The sequence below is a fragment of the Myotis nattereri genome, assembly GCF_964212035.1.
Source record: "Myotis nattereri genome assembly, chromosome: 14".
Lineage (NCBI taxonomy): Eukaryota > Metazoa > Chordata > Mammalia > Chiroptera > Vespertilionidae > Myotis > Myotis nattereri.
Window position 1 is genome coordinate 61,190,844 of NC_138089.1, and position 23,631 is coordinate 61,214,474.

The 23,631-nt window shown below is 50.1% G+C and overlaps 1 protein-coding gene across 1 annotated transcript in view; it reads left to right on the top strand.

Annotated features, from left to right (window-relative positions):
• The window catches only part of MAP4 (microtubule associated protein 4), a 107,498-nt gene that overhangs the window by 61,288 nt on the left and 22,579 nt on the right, over window positions 1-23,631 (top strand). Inside the window, exons 4-8 of the mRNA XM_081106321.1 lie at window positions 3,927-4,049; window positions 4,996-5,109; window positions 7,702-7,833; window positions 8,343-9,341; window positions 10,242-10,364. Of these exons, the coding sequence (XP_080962447.1) occupies window positions 3,927-4,049; window positions 4,996-5,109; window positions 7,702-7,833; window positions 8,343-9,341; window positions 10,242-10,364 (1,491 nt within the window). The remainder of the gene's footprint in view (window positions 1-3,926; window positions 4,050-4,995; window positions 5,110-7,701; window positions 7,834-8,342; window positions 9,342-10,241; window positions 10,365-23,631) is intronic.

The following is a 23,631-nucleotide window of genomic DNA, read 5'->3' on the forward strand; positions in this document are numbered from 1 at the left end:
CTCAGTGGTTGGAGCACTGGGCTGCAGGCTTGACCCTCCACCCCACCCCCCCGCAGGGCTCATGCGGGAGGCAATCATCCCTGTGTCTCTCTCACTCAATGTTTCCCTCCCTCCCTCCCTTCCACACTCTCTTAAAAAAATCAATGGAAAGAATATCCTCGGGTGAGGATTAAAAAAAAAGAAAGAAGTGATGAACTCACATAGTTAAGTTTGCAGTAGAGGAAAAGGGCAGTCAAAGAATTTTATTTTCTATAAAGTAAGAGCTTATGTGTTGGACTAGAGGATTCTGGAGAGGATGTATAAAACCCTCTTTGGAGAACGAGGAAGGAGGTTGTGGAGAAACACGTGTTTTTATTACGGGCATTCAGTGATAGTCAATCGTGTGTCTGGAAGGCGAAGGAACCTCTGAAGACTTAGTGTTACAGCTAACCCAGCTCAGGCTGGAGTCTGGCCCCGCGGTCCGCCTGCCTGTGCGCGCTTGGACGCAGCCTGCAGGCTTCTGACGGAGGCTGCGGTCTGGCAGGGTGTCTCCAAGGCAAGCACGCTGTTCATCTGATAGTGAACCAGAAAGAAACTGCTAACCCAGAGCGTCACCTCCGTCCTGCTGGAGACCTGCAGTGAATGCTCAGTGTTTTCAGATATTGTGAGAACTCGGCACTCTTAAAAAAAAGTCTCCCCCCCATTTTAGGGGTGTCAGATACCATTGATTTCAAATCAGGAAGGTTGGTAGCCTGTTTTTGCCTGTTTAGGGAAAAAGACACCCTAATATGGTTATATATGAACATTTTATTGTAAAAAGTGGAGTTGGCTGAAAGTCTGAGGAGTTAGCTTTCTTCTGTCACTTAAAATTTTATTTCAAAATAATTTCAAGTGTACAAAAAAGTTGAAAGAATAGACTTAAACAAAGAACTTTTGTATGTTTTTTTCAGACTTACCAATTGATGACATTTTGCTACAATTGCTTTATCATTCTATAACATGTAGGGATGTACACACACTATTCCCTGGTCAGTTTTGTTTTATCTTTGTAATCATAATCTAGGACAGTCCTTTCAGGATATAGATGAGAATATCGAAGTTCAGAGGAATTAAATGAGTTAACTTAGGTCTTGCCTAGGAGCTGGGACTCAGTACCCGAGTCCTCTGTCCCAATCTATGTTCTTTTTCTGCTTTGCTATCTTTTACTTGACTCTCCCGATGAATAGGCATTCTCTACAGAGAGAATGTCCGCAGATACTCTGAAGTCATCAGTGCTCCAACTTTTTAGTACCAAGACAATTTTCATGCTTAAAACCGTTGAAGATGGTGAGTATGTTGACTCTCTTTTTGTGGTGATGGCATACACATGTTGAAATTTATTGTACACTTTAAATATGTGCAGCTTATTGTATGCCAATTGTACCGCAATAAAACTTTATAAAATTAAGGACCCCAAAGAGCTTTTTTGTTTATATGGGTTATATCTATCAGTATTTATCAAACTAGATATTAAAATGTAGGGACTTTTAAATTATTATCTCTCTATATATAAAAGCCTAACTGACTGTTATGACCAGACGACTGGCCAGTAGCTATGATGTGCACTGACCACCAGGGGTGTGGTTAGTGCATTCTCACAGCCAACCTCCCACGGTCCCTCTCCCTGCTGGCCGGCCTGATCGGGACTGGGCGAGAAGGCCGAGGGACCCCACTCATGTACGAATTCGTGCACCAGGCCTCTAGTTTTAAAATAATACTAAACTTAATATTAACATTTTTCATAGGTATAGTTACAAAAAAAAAAGAGTTTAGAAGTAAGGCGTGTGTTTTCCATTTCTCTGCATCTCTTTAACATCTGCTTTGTGTGTTTACTCTGTCACAATATGTTGTTTGAGTTTGAAGCATATGAAGAAACTTCGCTTCACATTTATATGCCCTTAAGAGGAGGAACCTTTGCTAGTGTTTTTCAGATAATGGATATTCATCTTTGATTTGATATCAGATCTTGACAAGTGGTTGTCTCTTAAAGGTTCTTGCAATGTAGAATCTGAAACAATGAACTTTTTGTATTCTGTTATATTAAAAGCCATGGGTTTATTTGCACTTGGAATGGATCTTACCTGATAGAATTAGTCTGCCTTTTATGTATAGACTAAAGGCCTGGTGCACGAAATTTGTGCACTTGGGGGGTGTCCCTCAGCCTGGCCTGTGCCCTCTGGCAGTCCAGGAGCCCCCAGGGGATGTCTGACTGCCCTGGAGGCAGGAGAGGCTCCCGCCACTGCCGCTGCACTCGCCAGCCATGAGCCTGGCTTCTGGCTGAGCGGGGCTCCCCTTATGGGAGCACATTGACCACCAGGGGGCAGCTCCTGTGTTGAGTGTCTGCCTTCTGATGGTCAGTGCGTGTCATAGCAACAGGTCATTCTGCTGTCCAGTTGATTTACACATTAGCCTTTTATTATATAGGCTATTACTACTTAATTGGTACTTTTAATATTTAGTCACTTGCCTTTTCTGTTAAATGCCCCAATTTCTCAAAAATAGAAATTGGGCCCAGCCAGCATTGCTCCGTGATTGAACACCGACCTACGAACCAGGAGGTCAGGGTTCAATTCCTGGTCAGGGCACATGCCCAGGTTGCGGACTCAGTCCCCCACTGTGGGACTTGCAGGAGGCAACCAATCAGTGATTCTCTCTCATCAATGATATCTCTCTCTCTCTCTTTCTCTCTCTCTCTCTCCCCCTCCCTTCTTCCCTCCCCCCTTCTTCTCTGAAATCAATAAAAATATATTTTAAAAAAATAGAAACCAGCCCCTATGTTTTCCCATTTTACTTTTATAGGAGAACCAAGGTATCTAATCTTGTTTCCATTGTACTATGTACATTGCTTTTTGTTTTGAATTTAATTTTTCACTCTTTTACTGAAATAGACTCTCTGAGTAGACTGCAGTTATGATCAAAACAAAAAAAGACACAAACATTTATTCTGAAGGCTGCTGCTCCTGCAAGGGAGTTTGCCTGCTTTTGCTGGGGAGCTTTGAGGAGGGGATCTAGGTTAGTAGCAGTGAATGAAGACGGGGGTGAGCCTCTGTCAGACATGCTCACGACTGACGCTGTGGGGGGAGGCGGCGGTCCTGCCGTGGGGGGTAACAGTGCCACCCACATCTGACAACATCCTTCTCCAGGATGGGGGAGGGGATGGACAATCGTGGGGTTTGCCAAAGGGTAAGAAATATCAGCAGAAAAATGTATATGTAAGCACCATCACTAGTCTTTCAAAGTTTATTTTGGAAATGATAGGCTATTGTGTGCATTCTTTTGGGGCTCCTAATGCTTTTCATACTAAATGTAAATTACTTTCCAAGAAGTTTGGTGTAGCCGAAACCGGTTTGGCTCAGTGGATAGAGCGTCGGCTTGCGGACTGAAAGGTCCCGGGTTCGATTCCGGTCAAGGGCATGTACCTGGGTTGCGGGCACATCCCCAGTAGGAGATGTGCAGGAGGCAGCTGATCGATGTTCCTCTCTCATCGATGTTTCTAACTCTCTATCTCTCTCCCTTCCTCTCTGTAAAAAATCAATAAAATATATTTAAAAAAAAAAAAGTTCGGTGCATAGTGGAAGACAGAGGGAAAGACAGAGAGAAACATCGACGTGAGAGACATACATTGATTGGTTGCCTCCTGCACGAGCCCCGACCAGGGCCTGGGCCAGGGAGGAGCTGCAACCGAGGTACATGCCCTTGACCGGAACCAAACCCGGAACCTTTCAGTCCACAGGCCGATGCTCTGCCTACTGAGCCACACCAGCCAGGGTTTATACATTTTCTAAAAAGTTTTTGTCAAAGGCACTAGCAGGTATGATTGTTTTTTATTGTACTAGGTTTCCTACAGAAACTCAACTCCGGGGGGAAACTGGTGTGCTGTAACTTTGGTTCCATGTTTCTATTTGCAGGGTCTCCCACTGCATTTCTTGAAGAGAACATGGCCTTCCAGGGGTATCAGAACAACCAGAACTGGCCAGAAAACACACACTTTTACTTTGAACCCGAGCAAGTGGTGAATCCTATCCAGACTGGTAAGTGCAGGCTTGCCTGTGCCTGATGAGTGCAAACTAGACGTCAGCCTGAGAAAGCCACCGCCACCCCTCAGGTCAGACATTTAGCCTCAGTACAGCTCGGGAAGTAAAGCAAAGTGCAGCCCTGGCCATGGAAGTGACCCTCCTCTCGGGGCTCTCTCCGTCTTAGGCACATGCCCTCTGGCTCTCTCCCCTGCAAAACCTGTTTTGAATAAAGTAACTGAAATTCATATTCATTGAAGTTTAATTCTTCTAAAAGGAAGTATTACAGTAATAATAGCACACTTTTTCCTTTTCATTGAATGTATTGGGGTGAGTCTGGTTAACAAAATTGTACAGGTCTCAAGTGCACAGTCGACACACAGCTGTACACTGTGGTGTGTTCACCACCAAGTCAGGTCTCCATCCATCAGTCACCATTTCATAGCACCATTTGTTGATGCCTATTTTGCGCCAGGCATAGTGCTACAGCCTCTGTGTGTGTGTGTGTGTGTGTGTGTGTGTGTATTATATGTGTTTCTTACATAACTCTGCCAAATATATATTATACTCGTTTGACAGAAGAGAAAAACCAAGACTCAGACCCACTTTCTATAAAATTCATAGTAATCTGTGGAGTCAGAAGGCCTATCTGAGCGGGAAGCGGTGAGGAGCAGATTGCAGGAGGGCCTCCACGTGGAAGCCTGGTGCCTCCAGGCCAAGTGACCTGGCTGAGCGCTCACGTTGTCTCCACTGAGATGTGGCTTTTTTTGCTCTTGGACTTACAAGGGACACAGAGCTGGGTTCAAATTAGTGAATATTTATTGATTTCTTACATTATCTCAATTTATTGAACTTACTGTTGACAACACACGTATAACTATCAGCACTCACTGTGGGGTAGTAGGGAACGCTGTCTGTGTAGCAGTGTTCACTGGGGCTGAGTTTTCAATCCCTTTCCCTCCAGATCCCTACAAGATGCACTGCGGGGACGGCCTGGACGACCTGCTCTTCTTTCCCAGCGGAGCTCACAGCGCTCCCGCACTGACGCGGCAGAGGGACCCTCTGAGAGACAGCTACGGTACAGCTCCTCCCGCCGGGCTGGCTGCTCCCTTCGGACAGTTACCCTGGTCTTTACCTATCACCTTTGAAGTTCACTAGGCACAGCCTGCTTAGGGGCTGTGGCTGGGACAGGCACTTTCTAGACCAACCGCAGGAGAGAATTCAGTTGGGCTTTCTGGGCTGCTCACCTCACGTGATGGGATCTTGAATTCTATGTCCTATGGCCAGATTCTGCCTCCACATTTTAGTGCCTCATTCAATGGCCTTGGGCAAGTTTTGTTTATCTGTAACTTTAGTTTCTTTTATCTAATAAGGGGCCAACAGTAGTTCCTACATTAAAGATGAGCTAAGATCAAATAAAATTATGTAAAAGCATTTTGCATATTGTTCATTCCATAGTAAACATGAAACAGATCTTAGTTATGAATTGGGAGTATCCTCATTTATGATGCTGCGTAACTTTACACAGACCTTTACTTCTCCTCACCTTGGGTTTCAGTGGGACTATTTAACAAGAAGACAGATGAACAAGAGCAGAATCGCTTACTAATGCGCGTAGCGTTCATCAGGCAGGAGAAAAGCAACGCAAGGTGGTTTCTTAGAATTTCTGTTTCTGTAGCATCTTCAGTAAGAGCATTAAATTTGTAGAGAAATGACAGGAAAAAGGAAGCCATTTTAGACTGAAGGTGGCAGCCTGGGGGGCAGGGTGTGGAGGGAACTCATGGTTTGCCTGCAGCTTGCTCTGGGCCCCCTCTGGGCTGGGAAGAGTTTAGTCTCAGTAAAATCTCAGGCAGAAATGGGGTGGGGGGGCTTTCTAGGCTTGCTGCTGCGTAATTACCTTCAACTCAAACTAATTTTTCAGTCAAAAAGACATATTTGGGGTGACAGATTCTGGTTCCCTTCACTGCCCAGCATCAGTGAGTCCCACTTCAGACAGTGCTTGTGATTCTGTCTTTGTAAAGATCCTGGCTAATGGCCCTGGCCGGTGTGGCTCAGTGGATAGAGCGTCGGCCTGCGGACTGGGGGGTCCCGGGTTCGATTCCCGTCGAGGGCATGTACCTGGGTTGCGGGCACATCCCCATTGGGAGGTGTGCAGGAGGCAGCTGATCGATGTTCCTCTCTCATCGATGTTTCTCTCTATACCTCTCCCTTCCTCTCTGTAAAAAATCAATAAAATATATTTTAAAAAAGAAAAAAATGATCCTGGCTAATAATATGTTTCATTAGGTTTTTCTTTGGACTCTTGGGAGAAGGATGTTAAATGAGTTGACCTTGATGTTACCCATCTAGTCTCCTGATACTTGGATTTTGGCTTTGACTCCTGTTGTCCCTAGTTCACTAGTTAGTGAGTCATTTAGATGCATTGACTTCTTTCCTCACAGCATCTTTCTTCTCTCCTTTTGTGCACCCTCGCTTTTCCCCCAATGTAACCCCTGTCACTCCACACCCAGCCACCTCAGTCACCTCCTGACTGAATTCCTGCTGCCTTTTAAAATCCATCCTGATCAGACCTGGACGATTGGCCCCTCTGCGTCCTTTTCTGTTTGTCATCTCCTTTTCATGAGTAAGACTCAACGTGCCTTGTTTGTTTTCCCCGCTCAGGCCTAACTCTCTCTGGCTTTCAGATCCCCTGCTCGCTCTGACCGTCTTTCCCTGGCTGATACCAAGGTGTGCAGCATTGAATCAGACTGACCTCATAGTGCCAGACACACCTTGTCCTGTGGCCTCTCCGTACTGCTTTTTTGCTCATTGTTCTCTGTCCTTGGCATTGACTCCTCCCTCCTCTTCTTGCTCTTGCTTCTCCTCGGAAGCCTTCTGTGGCTATTCTGGTCCTCGTGGTTGATTTTAAACTCTGACAGCACCTCGTTCATACTATATCTTCTGTGTTATTTGATCTATGTCAAAGGTCTTGCCTCTCTAGCTAAACTGTAATAATGTTCATGGCAAGGGATTATTAAATGCACGATTTTTTAAAAATATATATATTTTATTGATTTTTTACAGAGAGAATGGGAGAGGGATAGAGAGTTAGAAACATCTATGAGAGAGAAACATCGATCAGCTGCTTCCTACACACTCCCTACTGGGGATGTGCCCGCCACCAACGTACATGCCCTTGACCGGAATCGAACCTGGGACCCTCCAGTCCACAGGCTGCCGCTCTATCCACTGAGCCAAACCGGTTAGGGCTTAAATGCACTATTAAGTCTGGCAGTGGACAGCATAATAATAATCTTTTGACATTATCTAGTTCTTAATAATTTACAAAGCATTTCCACAAAATTGTTTCTAACTTTGAAAAAGGAGGTGTGAACTCTTTTTATGGGTGAGAAAATTAAGACCCTCGATTCTTTACTATACATTTTGTTGTATCAGTTGTGATGTTGAATCTTTGAACACACGCTGGGAGGTTGACTCATCGCACTCCCGGGGTCTGGTGACACTGCACAGCCTGCGCAGTAGCCAGGAAGCTAGAGAGTGTCAGCAGCGTTCACCCAGCACTGTCTGCTCTGTTTCCCCTGGCGTGTTCCCTCAGGTCTGCGTGCTCATGGCAGGTAGAAAGCTTGCTTCTTCCCCCATGTTGACATGTTTGTGTGTGTGTCACTATTAGGTCACCTTCCTTGCGACACATTGACTCCTGAAGCAGTGGTACCTCAGGGCTGGCCTGTGGAAGCCCCGAACTCCCCCCAGGCGGGGGTCTTCCTTTCCCCAGAGGCCACGCCACCTCTGCAACCCACAGCAGGTAAGGATTAGAACCCCTCTTTGTCGGTGTGTGGTTGCAGTATTTCTTAGCAGCATATAACAGTGTAGACAAAAATATCAGATTTGTCACAAATATTTTTAAACTTATATTACTGATTTCACAGCTAGAGAAATGTAGGTGTAGTTGAGATATAAGACTTGGGGTTAATGGGCAAAGAAAATCCCTTTTTAATTTGGTGCAGATTTCAGATTCTAGGGCCCACATTCCCTTTCTGACAGTAATTATAAACCTGTATGTTTTTTTAAACATTGGATGTTTTTCTTCATTGCCTTTTTTCCTCCATTATTTGTTCTCCCAATAGCCTCTTCTTTTATGTAATGGGACTGTCAGAGTAGGCACAAATGCATTAACTGGCCAGCTTCTTAGTTATGTTTGGGGTGTTAGGCTCACAAAAGCCAGATATTCCTGTGCTCTGAGAAAGTGAGTTTTGAATGCAGAACTCTGAGCAGACTATGATGGCTCCTAAATGTCCAACGTATTTCCCTTAGAGCCAGCCGGGGAGAGAGAAATGGCATCAGAAGAGAGGACATCGACCAAAGCATCGGAAACGATGATGGGACTGAAGGCTGCTGACATGGCACCATCTAGAGAAACAGAGATGGCCCTGGCTCAGGACATGGTGCCAGTCACAGAAACAGAGGTGGCACTGGCCACAAACGTGGCATCACCTACCAAAGAAGATGTGTCATTTGCCAAGAACATGGACTCACCCATTGAGTCAGATGTGTCTGCAGTCACGGACGTGGTACTGCCTATAGAAGCAAAGGAAACCCCAGCCAAGGGTGCAGTGCTCTTCAGAGACACAGAGAGGGCACCACCCATGGAAATGGACGTGGCTCCAGCTGCAGGCGTGGTGTCACTCACAGAAAGGGAGATGGCATTGGCTAAGGACATTGCATCACCCACAGCCAAGGAGTTGGCCTTGTCCTCGGGAACAGAGGTGGCCCCAGGCAAGGACATGGCTCCGCCCCCGGAAACAGAGGTGGCCCCTGTCAAGGACATGGCTCCGCCCCCAGAAACAGAGGTGGCCCCTGTCAAGGACATGGCTCCGCCCCCGGAAACAGAGGTGGCCCCTGTCAAGGACATGGCTCCGCCCCCGGAAACAGAGGTGGCCCCGGTCAAGATCATGGCTCCGCCCCCGGAAACAGAGGTGGCCCCGGTCAAGGACATGGCTCCGCCCCAAGAAACAGAGGTGGCCCCGGTCAAGATCATGGCTCTGCCCCCAGAAACAGAGGTGGCCCCGGTCAAGGACATGGCTCCGCCCCCAGAAACAGAGGTGGCCCCGGGCAAGGATGTGCCTCTGCTTCCAGAACCAGAGCCATCCCTGGCTAAGGATGTTGCACCACCTTCAGAAACAGAGGTGGCCCCAGTTCCGGTGAAGGACATGGGAACTGTACGGACACCAGGAAAGCCAAGTGAGGGCCCCCAGTTCGCATCTCTCCGGAACGAGGGGCCTTCAGCTGTGCCTGCTGCCATGGCTTCCCCAGGTGTGGACTCTCATGTGCTCTCAGTATTTCTGTCCACCAGGGGGCAGTCTCCATTGGGGCCAGGGAAAATAGACAGTGCTTTGCAGATCCCTACACATCCCTGCTCTCCCAGACAGCTCCTTCTCACCTCACCTCCTCCAACACCTTCTTCATCCCCACCCTCTGCCGAGCTTGTTCCCCTTATAGGTCAGTGAGCGGTGAGGGGGGCATCACAGCCGCACTCCTCATCTGCCTGCCTGGCTGCTTGTGTCTGTGTCCAGAGACTCCGCCCCTCCTGTTCCTAGCAGTAAGCATCCCTGCTTCTGCTTAAGGCCACCTCTCTATTTTGTACTAGATCCCATCTCTTCTTGCTCTTCTTGTGTATTGCTCTGGTATTCTCATTCTCTCTCTCTCTCTCTCTCTCTCTCTCTCTCTCTCTCTCTCTCTCTTTTAATCCTCACCCAAGGATATGTTTCTATTGATGTCTTTAGTGAGAGAGGAAGGAGGGGAGAGAGAAAGATGAGAGAAACATTGATGTGAGAGAAACATCAATTGGTTGTTTGCCTCCCCTGTGTGCCCGACTGGGGATTATCGAGATGATCAACCAGAGAGGAGCCCCCAGCCTCTGGTGCCCAGGAAAGTGCTCCGGGCAAGCGAGCACCCCGCCAGGCGCTCTCCCTTCCTCTCAGCAGTGCTTTCCCTCCAGTGGGCCCTGCCCACCAGCATGCAAGCATTTGTTATTGTCCCATTTTAAAAACAAAACAAACAAGCCCCTCCAATTCCATCTCCCCCCACCCCCTCCCTGCTGCCCTCACTGCAGCCCCTCAGTCCTCAAACGCTCCTCCGTCCCCAGCTCTGGAAGTGGAGAAATAGCTGAGTCGTGCTTCTTGGAAACCTGTGTGGTTTTACTGTCACCTTTAGAGCCAGTCACAGCCGTGGGCCAAACGTCCGCCTTGCCACCAGACGAGGCATCTGTGCCAGAGAAACTAGAGCAAAGGCAGCCGCTCAGCCGTCAGCCTCCGGAGCCGCCTGCAGCGCCCTCAGGTGGGTCGGGAACCACTGCCCTGGGAGTGGTGGGTGTGGCCGTGGCCTTGCCCCTGGTCGCAGGTGGTGATCAGCAGACCGTTGATGAGGTCAGTTCTCTTAGATTTTGTCTTGTTTGGGCAAAGAGTCAGCTTGTTATCTACTTTTCAGTGATCACCACGCCAACCCAGGACACCTAATGCAGGTCAGCTGTTCCCCCTTCTGTCCTGTGTGGTCGCAGGCAGGTTACTGAACGGCCCTCAGCTTGCCCCGCTGTGAGAGGAGTGTGCTGGTTCAGTTCCATGAACCCCCGGTGACAGTGTCACAGCCCGGCCGCATGGGCACCGCCCGGGAGCTCGTCAGAAACGCGTGATCTCGGCTCCACCTCAGCCTCCCGAGTTTGCAGATAATTCTTACGCCCTTACCTGTGAGGGGCCCTGCTCCCGGAGGCTTCCTGACTTCAAGTCCGTTACTTTCTATTGTGAGCCAGAGACGTGCATAGTTTATCATCTTGAGTCTCTGCTTGCTTTCCCATGATGGTTAGAATGTGACCTGGAGGGCAGGAACTATGATTTATTTCCCTTACATTCCTGTGCTTTGCACACTGAAGAGCCAGCACCAAGAAGTACCACAATTAAGTTTAGGGTTTTTGTTTGTTTTTTTTTTTAATATATTTTATTGATTTTTTTTTACAGAGAGGAAGGGAGAGAGATAGTTAGAAACATTGATGAGAGAGAAACATCAGTCAGCTGCCTCCTGCACGCCCCCTACTGGGGATGTGCCCTCAACCCAGGTACATGCCCTTGACCGGAATCGTACCTGGGACCCTTTAGTCCCCAGGCCGACGCTCTATCCAGTGAGCCAAACCAGCTAGGGCAAGTTTAGGTTTTTTTTAAGATGTCGTTTTAGTGACTCGCATATCAATAAAGATTTATCAAGTTCTTAATATCCACAAAATACACCATGCTGAAGCATAGAGGTAGCTAAGTCGGGGCCCTTGCCCTTCCATCGTTTTATTACAGCCTGATGGAAAGAGAAGTCCCCAGGCATGAACACTGAAACCAAAGATCTATGTAATTGAATTAGTTTAAGAGATGGCACCAAATACTAGTAGCTACTGATTAATTTCCAAGTTAAATGTTGTAAATGCTGTAGGGTACGAAAGCCTAGCAATTTTTTTAAGAGAAGCAATTATTGATCTGAGGTATTTAATAAAGGGTAAGATTTGGAGGAATTGGGTGGGTAAGTATTTGAATAGTCTCTGGAGGCATTTCACGGGTCAGACCTGACAAGAGCTGCCCGAGACCCGCTCTTCATGGGCCTTTCTGGGACTCAGATCCTTGCAGCCGTGACGTGGAGGCAGGCGGCTGGAGCAGTGACTCCTGGAACACTTCCAAGGTGTTTCTCCCAGTCGTTTTCAATCATCGTCCTGCTTGGCATTACGTATCGTTCTCTGACTTTGGGGAAGGACATTTAGGAACAGAAATTGAAATCTAACACATTTGTCTTTTAAAATAGGAGGTTCTGGTTCTGGAACGATGAGATTATTTCTCTGGCCCAAATACGAATTCAGTATCTTTTCCTTTTCCTTTTCTTCTTCTTTTTTTAGTCTGGTCTGTTTCCCAGAATTTATCTGGTTAGTTTGATAACTGATTAGTATAACATTGGTGACAGACTCTTAGAATTATAAATTCAAATGCCACCAAAAAGAAACAGGAGTTTACCATTTTATTGCAGAACTGGGAATTATGTGCCTAACAAAAATAATGACAAATATATACCAGTATCAGATGAGAGTCATAGGCAGTAAATACTTATTATAGGGGTTAGGAAATCTCTGAATTTCTTTTCTGCAGTTTTAAATACTTTGTAAATATGTTTGAAAAAAACATTTAAGATGATGATCTTTGTTAAATATTTGCTAATCAAAGTTAAGGGTGAGAAATATTTCAGGAAAAAAACTTTTCCTAAATGAATTATGATGTGGGTTGGCGAAAATAGACTACTTAAATGAGCCAATAAGTGGACTTTTTAAGAAACAATAACAAGGAGTTTTCTGTTTGGAATCTTGGCCATCTTCGTGTATTGCAGGTACCCTTCCCACACCAGCCAAACAAGTGTGCAGACCCAGGGACCGCAGGGCCGCCCGGCCCCGGCCCGCCAGGGTCCCTCCTGAGCTGCTGGGAGGCTCTTCACGGAAGACTCTCGATCCCGGGCTGGGCCCCTGCTCCGTGCCAGAGCCGGGCGGGGTCTCGGGCTCATTTCCCTGTGGTGAGCCGGGGAGCCAAAGGAAAACCACTCCTGCTGCCTTCCCTGAGACACAGCGGGAGCCTGGCAGGGAGGCCTGGGAGGCAGAGAGCACAGCAATGATGAAGAAGAAAAAGAAGAGACCAAAGCAAAAGCGGTGCTCCCCACCCCGGGGCGGGGGGCCCTGGGGTGACGACAGTGCACGGGAGGCTGACGGCCGTCCCGTGGCAGCTGACCCACAGAAACCAGGTGTCTGCCCCAGCCAGCCTGCCACTGTGGGCGGACAGCATGGACCGGCCTCCAGGGAAAGCCCGGAAGAGGATGGTGGAGTTGACACTGGGACAGCCAGACCGGCCGCCGAGAGCTTGGTCTGGGAAAGCCCCAGGGTTCCTTCCTGTCCTTGGGAAGAATCCCCTAAAGCCGCAGTGAATTCTCAGCTCAAGCTGAGCAGAGAGGCAGAGGTCAAAGGTAACAAGTCAGAACCACAGAGCCAAGACAGGAAATCTCTGCAGCAGGGTGGGTGCAAACCACAGACTGCTCCCCACCTGGCGACCCCTCTCAGACCAGAGGGGTCCCTGCCGGAAGTTTCTGCACACAAAATAGAAGCTCCCTGGGAGGTCAGAGCCCAGGAGGGTTGCTTTCCTGTCTCGGACCAAGAGGCTCCGGGGCCAGTTGTAAAACCCACAGCAGCAAAAGAGCTGCCTAATCCGACACACACTTCAACAGCAAATAATCCACTAGAAAGCAGCCTGAAAGAAGGGAGTGACGGAAGGACAGTGCCCGCGCTGCAGACTGACAAACAGGAAGAGTTCTCTGAAGCAGCTGAGGATGTTAAGGAACTTCACAAGGAAGTGTTTCCCACGCAAGGACAAGAGATGAGCATCTTAGCTTCGGAGCAGCTGCCACAGGGCAAGATTCAGGTTCCTGGGCCCGGGAATGAACCACCTAAGAGAACAGCAGGTGATGGCAAGAGCAGGAAGGGAAGGGGGAGTTCTGGGAAAGTGAGAGCGAGTTCTGGGAAGGCAAAAGCAAGGGCTGAGCTGCCAGTCCTTCCCAACAGCCAGGGAGAGGGCAGAGCTGCCCGGGGGCCAAGTGCGCCAGCCCCTGAAGCAGAAGGAGCGCTTGCTGGGGATGGGAGGGAGGAGCCGAGGCTGGATTCTTCCCAGCAGCTGGGGGTCAGGGCTGCTCTCCCTGAGGCAGGGCTCGCGGGGGGGCCTAAGGAGACTGGCCCCAGTGTGGCCAGCACCTTGCAGATGTTGACTCCTTTGGAAACTAGGTCAGGTATGACTCAGACTCCCAGCACCACAGCAGACAGAGGAGCTGTGGCCATAGATCTGGGTGCCAGTAACCAGAGCAAAGAAGGAAAGTGTCCGTGGATGGATCGCGAGGCAGCTCCCAGGGTTTCTGAAAAGCCTAAAAAAAGAAGCAGTGAAGGCAAAAACAAAAAGTTTAAAAATAATTACTCTGCACAGCTTGCTAGGGTGGAGAGCAAGGAAGAAGTCCTCAGCCCGCCTTCCGTAGGGAGGGATGGAGGTGCTGGCGCTCCCCATCAAAACAAAGACTTAGGACTCCCTTTCCCCATCGGCCACGAGCCCTTGTTCTCACGGACGTCAAATACACCCACAGTGGAGGTGGTTGACGGAAAGGCTAGAGATAGTGAGGTTAATTCTTTTGAGCTCGGGGCTCTGGGTGGGAACAAAACAAGTACAGCCAAGGATGCTGCTGTTATTGAAGTAGCTACCCAGGTGACAGCTGTGAGCTGCCAAGACCAAAGCCAGGGGGCGGGACTTGTCCCTTCAGTCCCGCCTGCAGAGCGTAAGACAGATGCAGCCCAGGGGCCCACTGCAGCGAGGGACAGCCCGAGCAAAAGGAGTAATGACGGGAAAAGCCAGAAGGTGAAAAATAGCTTTTCTGAGAAGCACATTTTGGAGAATAAGACAGATGCAACAGAAAGACATGTTCCCATGGAAGCCACAGGAGACCACAGAATTGAAGGAAAGGGCTATGTGGATGAAAACAGAAACATTACATTTACCTGCCCCCAAACACCATCTGAGGCCATGAGTACGCCAGCCCCTCCAGAGGCTCTGCATTCAGCAGCCTGTGAAAAGCTGCCCACTCCTAGTCCTCAATTAGTAAAGGGAGGTGAAGCCTTTACAGGCACCTTGGCAGAAAGTAGGCAAGGGACAGCTCTGGCCCAGATCTCCGAATGGTCAGTGGTGGGTCATTGCAGCAAAGATGGCGTCCCAGAGCAGGAAAGAGCCACAGCCGCCTCTGCTGCCAGGCCCTGTGCAAGCCCAGGAGGAGGTGCCCTGACCCTCCCCGCAGCCGCAGAAACAGGGCAGCGCCCTGGGGACCGCTGTCCTGAGCATAAAGAGCAGCTTGCTGAGCCCATGGAGAACAAAGCAGGGGTAGACGGAGGGCATGCGGGGGGAGAATCTGAGTCAGTGCCCAGGGGGGCATCTAAGCGTCCAGCAGAGGAAATCACAGAACCAGCCAAGGGCCCCCGTCCTGCAGTGCCCACAGCAGATCAGAGCACACCACCTGAGCGCGGAGGCCCCGGGGTGCGAGCCGGTGGGAGTCCTGTCCCAGCATCTCCAGTGAACAGAGAGGGCGAGGCTGGGGAGGGTTCTGCTTCCGGTCATACTGCCGACTTCCCGGGAGACAGACCACAAAAGCCCCTTTGCTATGAGGACCAACATGCTGAAGGCAGAGAGTCCAGGGGCCCCACTAGTTTGAATAAGGAGATGGAGATGACTCTTTCGACTCCAAAAAGTGAAAAGGGTAAGTGGGAAGGAAGTAGCCTGGCTCCTAAAATCACAGAATCAGCAGATGCTCCCTTGCCAGCACCAGAACTCCAGTCGGATTTCTTCGATGGCCAGCTTGGCGCTGCCCCCTCGAGTGCGGTAGAGAAGTTAGTAGTGACTGCCTGTCAGGGGCTTCAGCTCCCAGAACCCAAAGATAAGGCCTCGGAGGCACCTGAGAAAATGACAGAAAAATCTGAACCGAAGGCTCTGGGCGAAGGGAAGAAGGAAGAAAAAAGAGTGGCAGAGCCAATGAAAGGCTACATGAGACCCACCAAGTCCCGAGGACTTGCTCCACTTTTGCCAAAGTCTACTGCAGTCCAGGAGCGCGAGAGACCCAAGCACGCCACGCCCAGCGGTAGGAGCCTGCCCGGCGCTGTGTGTGTGCTTGTGGCTTTGAGTCCGCATCAGAGAGGCACAGAGCTTGTGCTTTGGTTCCATCCAGACTTTAATTCTCCTTGTTAATAATCAGTGATTTGTTGGCATGAAAAACGTATAACTTCTAATTATGTGTTTTCTGCAGCCCAGGCATGTCTTGTGCCCAGCTTGAGGAGGTGGTGACTTCGTTGCATGCCTTTTTACCCAGCAAGGAACCTTGAGTTTTAGGTGGAGGTGAATTTCAAACAATGAATTGCTTAGCAGAAGGCTGTCACTATCCACTATCCTTAATTTTTTGTTTAAAGTGTGCCTTGTATGTGTAAAAGTTCCAGCCACGTTTAATCATTTTGTGTAAGGAGGAGAAAGCATTTTACATCCGTTTATTCTTATACTATTACTTACTAATTATTGTTACTGTCTAGTTATTGTGTGGTAGCAACTGTGAACCTGCTTGTACCACCCCCCCCAGCCCCCGGGTGTCTCTCTCTCTCTCTCTCTCTCTCTCTCTCTCTCTCTCTCTCTCTCTCAGGGAAACGGGCTCCTGCTGGCACAGCCGTCGCTTGTGCTTCCAGGAGAGACCAGGGGGGGACCTCACGAGGCAGCCCGTCATTCACGGTCCACTGCTTACAGCCGCTGGCCTGCAGTTGCCTGTGGGGTAGAGCTTTGGGCTTAGACTGTGTCCATCAAACAGTCTACATCCACGGGCAGGTCTATGAAACTTGCCCATGTGGGTTCCTCATAATTTTGTCATTTTTGGCTCTAATCAATCAAGTAATTCACATGAGATTAAGGAAGATGATCCCTTAAAGATTTTGAAATGTTATCTGCCTCCCCCCACCATACACACACACCCTCAAAAAGTATACATCTAACCCTGACTTCCCTGAGCCTAACCTCCAAAAATTGGTTCCTGGCCTTTGAAGGTTTTCACAGCCCACAGATGCTGTTTCTCAGTCCCTGTCTCCCACCGTGCACGCTGCAGCTGCTAACTCCAGAGATGAAGGCGCCACTTGGCCTTGGCAGCCAGCTGGGCTTGGGGAGGCTGCGCCAGGGGTGGGGGCATGCTGTGGGCTTGTTGGGGCGAAGCGTGTGCTGTGCATGCGTTTGTTCCCAGTGGGGAGCGCGCTGTGAGCGCAGGATGCTGGCGGTGGCGCTTCGCATAAGATCTGCTCATCTTCTCTGTGTTTATCTTCTTTTTTTTTTTTTTTAAATATATTTTATTGATTTTTTACAGAGAGGAAGGGAGAGGGATAGAGAGTTAGAGACATCGATGAGAGAGAAGCATCGATCAGCCGCCTCCTGCACATCTCCTACTGGGGATGTGCCCGCAACCCAGGTACATGCCCTTGAGCGGAATCGAACCTGGGACCTTTCAGTCCGCAGGCCGGCGCTCTATCCACTGAGCCACACCGGTTTCGGCTGTGTTGATCTTCTGTTAGCTCTCCTGTTGCCACTGCAGAAAAGGAGGTGGAATGCAGGAGCTTCCCGCTTCTGTTCAGGTTTCCAGTGTTCTGTCCAGGGCTTTAATGTAGTTTATAGGTCGCTGCTTTCGTCTCAGCAGGGATGCAGAGGGCACGGACATTTCCTGAAACTGCGCCATCTCTTTCTGTTCAGTATCTTCCAAGAGATGGAGAAAGAGAGTTTGTCTGGTTTGGAAGGAAGCAGAGGCTGTAGAGCTGCGGGCCTGCCTCGGCCAGGCCAGGCTCAGAGCCCGTGTGAGGCGTGGCCTCGCGGAGGGGCTGCAGAGAGGGTGATGGATTTTGGACAAAATTTATTGTTTCTTCTCTGAATTCTAGAATACCTTTCCCCTAATGTGAATGTAATCTATACATTTTAATAGTTAAACCCTTTTTGTACTCGTTTTTGAATAGGTAGTACATTCACATGGTACAAAGGGGGGACACAGTGAAATGCAAGCCTGCCTCCCCCCAGGCACCCCGTCCAGGCTGAGCACAGCTTGTCGGGAAAGGGCTGCCTGTGGGACTGTGTGTTTTGTGACGTTGACAGGCGATCGTGAGGGACCCGTGGGTGCTGTTGCTCCACAGAAGTCCCCTTGGAGCCAGGAGAGCGGTGGGTGCAGGGCCCCTGGCACGTGGTGCTCGGGCGGGACAGCTAGGGGAGCCTGTCTGTGTACAGCCCTTCCCTCTGGGGGGCAGCACCCGGCCTCCTTTCTCTCAGCTTCTTCCTTTTTCTTTAGTTTGCTTGAGCCCATCAGCTGACTTCCATCAGCCGGGAATGTCAGTTTATGGGGGGAAATTCTCTTGGTGTGAAACTGTATAAATCCCAAATCCTAGCAGTTTCAAGGCCCCTGTACATAAATAAAATATGTGCAGCCTCTGAAGAAACGGTTGGTAAGTTTAGAACTTGCTCCACTTCCACAACCGGAGAAGTGCCGCTGGGTAACCCCTTTCCTTAGCAGGACGCCGTTCGTGAGGTTCCTTTGCTGTCGCTTCCTCCCACTGACTCGCTCATTCTTTGGCTTTTTCATCTTCCTGGCTGAATATTAATGAAACTTATGGAGAATTCTATATACATACACAACTAAAGAGAAACTTACTATGTGCTCAGCACTATCTCACATGGTTTTCGCCCTTAAACAGTTCTCCTCACCTTATTTCAATGAGAACATCTAGTCTGAAAGGAGTGCAGCACATGTCAGCTGTTCCACTCCAAGGGTTCTTCCCCTCGCATCTCCTCCCCCACTGTTACCCTGTCACCCTCTGGCTGGCAAGTAGCATTGAAGGGTTCAGGAAACCAGTGACAAGCAACAGCTTCTGACGTGGGCTGTTGCCGAGATATGTACTTGCTTAGAAGGGGAGCGGTCCTGTTTTCTGGGGCAGGTGAGCCTGGCTGGCGCTGACCTGGAGGACTGATGGCTGTATGTTAGGTTTCCTTGACAGGGTGTTTCCATAAATCACTTAGTTTAGGTTTGTGCTGTGGGTGGGCCACTGGTGTGGCCTCCATTTCTGTGGGTCCCCATGTGGATGACCTGGGTCAAGGGTCACATAAGTCAGATTACTAGCTCCAGTTGTTTTCATTCGTCTGTTTGCATTCCAACTTTTGAAAGTTAATCAGGGAGAATCGTGATTCTCTTGGTTCTCATGTACTAAGAAATGTTTCTAAAATGTAATTGAATGTGGTTTTAAAGTGCTTCTGCAGGTAAGTAGAGAGAGAGCAAGTGTACAGCCTCCAGCTTTGATGCGTGTCACAGGCCTTGTCAGCAGTAGAATTCCTGACTTGTATTGTAATGATGACGGGCAGAAACGGTCCCCTGGAGACAGTGGCAGGGAGCATTTGGTCAGGCTGGAAAGGAGCTTTGTTGCATGAGGAACGGATAAGAAATGCAGGGCAGCCAGTTGTGGAGCAGATCAGGACCAAAGCCTGGACCCGTCGAGGACTAGCTCAGGGCACAGGCAAAACCAGACCCATCCGCCAATGCGTCCGCTGAGATGGGCCCTGCGGCGGAGCCAGCTCCCACGAGGCGTGGCATGTCTGTCCTGTGGTCTGACAAAGAGCCGTGGAGACCACCTTCGACCAGATGCATGGGGGGGATTCATGCACTTTCCTCAGACTTGCAGAATGGAGCCTAAACATCATCAGCCCCAGGCACATTTCAGATCTGCGCCTGCCTAGGCGAGGGGAGTGATGGGACGGTGAGGGCACGTGCTTCAGCACCAGTGCAGAGGGGTTTACCCGTCTGCCCAAGAGCCTGCTTAGTGTGTGCCAGGCGCCGTGCTGGACGCCGAATGCAGAGTGGACAGGTGTGACCCCGCCCTTTAGAAGCTCCCGGCAGAGGCACATGGGTACAGTTACGCTGTAGCTTCCAAATCCCGGGAAAGGGCAGGGCAAGTGAAGTGCTGCCAAAGCAGGAAGGAGCCAGCATCCAGGGCAGAAAGGATTTAGTGATCCATAAAGGGCCAGGCCCTGGGGCACGAAGCCGAAGCCAGCTGAAGCCAGCCGCAGCGGGCGGGGCGGGACGGGGCAGGCAGCATGCCGCAGTCCTGGGGTTGACAGGCACTTCCGTACATTGTGTTTGGGGAAACGGTGCTTTGAAAGCACTCCCATGGGCCACAGATAGAGGGTGGCAAGGCGAAGCGGGCGGAGCTCTTGGACAGCGTGCAGTCTTCAAGGAAAAAGTGGTTACTGGCTCCGACCTGCATCAGGATTGTGGGCCGCAGCCATGAACTGGCTCACTGCTCCGCCTGTGATGTCACTTAGAACACCTCGGAATGTGTTTCTGTCAGAGTCTAGGAGACTTCACAGAGGAGGTGGCGTTGAAGGGAGTTGTGAGTGAGCAGGAGTAAAACCCAGAGGCGCGGAATGCTAGTGGCAGCTGAGCCTAGAATCTGTCTTCTGGTTTATAAGCACGTTTCTTTTCCCTGGGCGCGCTCAACCTTGCAAGACTGCCGGCAGCTCTCACCCACTGCCTGACACATGGGGTGCTGGGAGGTGTGACCGTGCGTCTGTGGCCGCGATGACGTCTGCAGCTCTGTGCTGGACTAGAGCGCTGGAGAGCCATCGGACTGCTGGGTCCTCTGTGCTGGCCATCAGGGAGCTTTCGCCGCCTTTGGAGAGGAACAGACCCTTCATCCTTTTTTGTTTTTTAAGACAAAGTTTATTAGGAGTCATAGAGGTAGAGATGGAAGGAGTGAGCATAGGAGAAATGGGCTCAGGAAACAAGTCAGGCGAAACCAAGGGCCCTGGAGTTCAGGAGAAAGAAAACGGCCAGGAAACAGTCCCGGGAGCTGCTGACCCCCGTCGTCGTCCTCGTCCTCCTCCTCCTCCTCCTCCTCCTCCTCCTCCTCCTCCTCCTCCTCCTCCTCCTCGCCTCCTCCTTGGTGTGTGTTGCCAAAGTAACAGTCGAGTCAGACTTTAAGTCACTCTGCCTCTCCCCTCTGTACCAGCCTCTGGGTCTACGTTTTTCTTTTTCAGGTTTGATTGAATTTATTGGGGTGACGTTGGTGAATAGTTAGATAGGCTTGGGGGACAGCTCTGTACTGCATCATCTGTCTATTGTATTGTGTGTGCACCCCCCCTGCATTTGCACTTTCCTCGGTGAAGCAGGAGGACCTGCTTACTCAGGCAGCCTGCAGGGAGCTCGGAGGCAGGCCTGTGCAGACATTACTTCGCACACATGCCAATGCTTTTGAGAATGGAAGAGTGGCAGAGAACTGCTAAGGAATAAGTCACCCTCCCTTCCTCATTCTCTGCAGTTAAAACAAGCCCTAGAGGTTCGGCTCAGTGGGGAGAGCATCTGCAGGATGGTGAGGTTGCAGGTAGCAGGGGTTGCAGTTCCAGCTTTGCCTGGGCATTTTCTTGTTCGGTCCTGGTGGGGAGGGTTTGGGTCTGGCTTTTTCTTCGCCTGGGCTCCTCTCTGCCCCTTCGGAATATGGCAGCCAACTCGGATCACCATTGTCTTCAGACAGGCTGCTCCGCCCGCAGGCCGGCCTCTGCCAGCAGGTGGCATCTTGCAGGGGAGGGCAGGCTTATTGGGGAGCTGGCCTCTGGAGCCCAAGTTAAAATCACACTGTGGGGTGGACAGTGCAGCACACCTGTGGTTTGAATGTGGTGCAGCCTTTTGAAGGAGATGTGGCCGTTCGAAGTGTGAGCCTGGGAGGCGCCTCACAGACGCCCTCACTTCGTGGGTGAAGAAGCTGAGACCAGGAGCAGTTGTATGCCCTGCTCAGAGTCAGAGCTGTTACGTGGCACAGAGATCTCAAAACATGGTCTTCTGGCCCCAGGCCAAATCATCCCCCCAAACCAGAGCTAGGAAGTGTCAGTAAATTGAGTGAGTGAGTGAGTGAGTGTGCGCACACATGTGCGTGTGTTGGGGGAGTGACCAGTGGGACGGGTGGGTTTCGGGCGCACACCTGATTTCTCTAAGGGATTTTCCAAAGCTTTGCCTCTGGCCTGTCTGGACGGCATTGCAGGAGCACCCTCCTCACCTGCTGTCATCCCTTTCCTCGTTTAATTGTCCATAATCTGGTTCAGCTGGAAGTAGATCTTTACAAAGAGAAGAGAGCCCATCGGGCTTTGCTAACTCCCTCCCCGAGGCTGTCTGCCCCCAGGTCTCCTCGCCTCCTATTACCGATGAGCCTCCGAGCTGCTGGCACCGCCTTCATCCCCTGGTGTCCGCACTTCCCGTGCCTGAGCGAACGTGCTGTGTAGAGCGGCGACCGGAGCCTGGATTGTGCTCTGACAGGTCTCACTACTGAACGGCTGAGGTCAGGAGGAAGGAGAGGGTGGAGGGGCTCAGGTTCAACGGGGTTTCATGTTTTCCTCGGTCGCAGCACTGCCGCTCTGACCACAGCCCTGTGCTGGGTGTTGACGTTGTGAAGGGCGTGCTAGGTGGGGCCCTGCACTGTTGGGGACGTGAGTAAAGTGGCGAGCGGCCTGAGCAGCAGAGAGGGTAGGTGCTCGGACAGAGGCCCCAGGGAGGGAACCACTCTGAGGTGGCCTTGGGGATCGTAAAGACCCACGAGGAGTAATCCAACCCGGCCTTGTTTTTCTGAAAGCGCTGCTAAAAACTTCATGAAATCATTGCAGCTGATTGCAGATGGCTTTTAAAAAATCAAGCTAATGTTTCCTCATCTTGGTAAAAGACACCTAATATATTTATTTTTATATATATATATATATATATATACACACACACACACACACACACACATACATATATATACATACATACACACACACACACACACACACACACACATATATATATATATATATTACTGATTTCAGAGAGGAAGGGAGAGGGAGAGAGAGATAGAAACATCAATGATGAGAGAGAACCATTGATCGGCTGCCTTCTGCCCACAACCCAAGCATGTGCCCTGACTGGGATCAAACCCGGGACCCTCCAGTCCGCAGGCCGACGCTCTATCCACTGAGCCAAACCAGCTAGAGCCATCTAATGTATTCTTGATGAATATTTCATAGTTCCTATTTTAGTACAAGATGGTGTGACTCATAGGCAAGGCAACAAAGATCACTTTTGTTCAAGGTAGATTATGCTCTGCCCTTTCTTTAAGTGTAACCCCCTCCCCCCTGAGAATTGTCTTTTGTGTATCCCTCCGTCCTGAATGTACAGTTTATAAGCTCAAAGGCCAGGGCAGCAAAGGACCATGCTGCATTAAAGAGGGCACTGGGCTCTGATGGGCGGGCAAACCCCAAGCCGCAGATGGCCAGGGTTCCTACCTTCGGAGGTCCGAGGAGGCTGAACTGCCCCACTGTTCACGTGGCAGCGGAGTGCCTGTGGGCTGGAGGGACAGGCTGGTGCTGAGGATGGAGACCACCTGTCCCAGGAGCCCAGGGGAGCAGGGGCAGGAGTGAGCATGTGAGGGGTCTGTTGTCGCATGAGCGTCTTGTAACCAGGTACCTGTCCCCAAAGCCCTGAGATGGCTGTGGTCTTCCCGCGGACCCTGGATTGAGCTGCCACTTGCAGAGCTCCAGGGAGCTCTCATGGGCTCTGGGGACTCCATTCCAATCTGTTCTCAAGTGAGCTTGGTAGGTTGCTATGACGACAACAAACCCACTCTTCCTCTGAGAAATGAGTGCCTCCAATTTTCATATGACATTCGGGGGATTAAGTGAAATTTTAAGCGATTTTCTGGAATCATTGTTCTTTAAGGGTTATGGCTGGGGATTGGCAACTGAGTCTGGCTTATTTTTAAAACAGTTGTCTGAGTGGGTGAAGTGTCAGATAAGTGAGTGTGTGGTACACGCAGATCCGTATCAGTGAAAGCCGGAGTAACGACTCCCTCAGCACCCACGCTGGCTCCACGCCATGCTTCCAATTGCAGAGCTAAACGGAGTGCTGGTTTGCAGGAAATTACATTTTTAATTTTACCCTG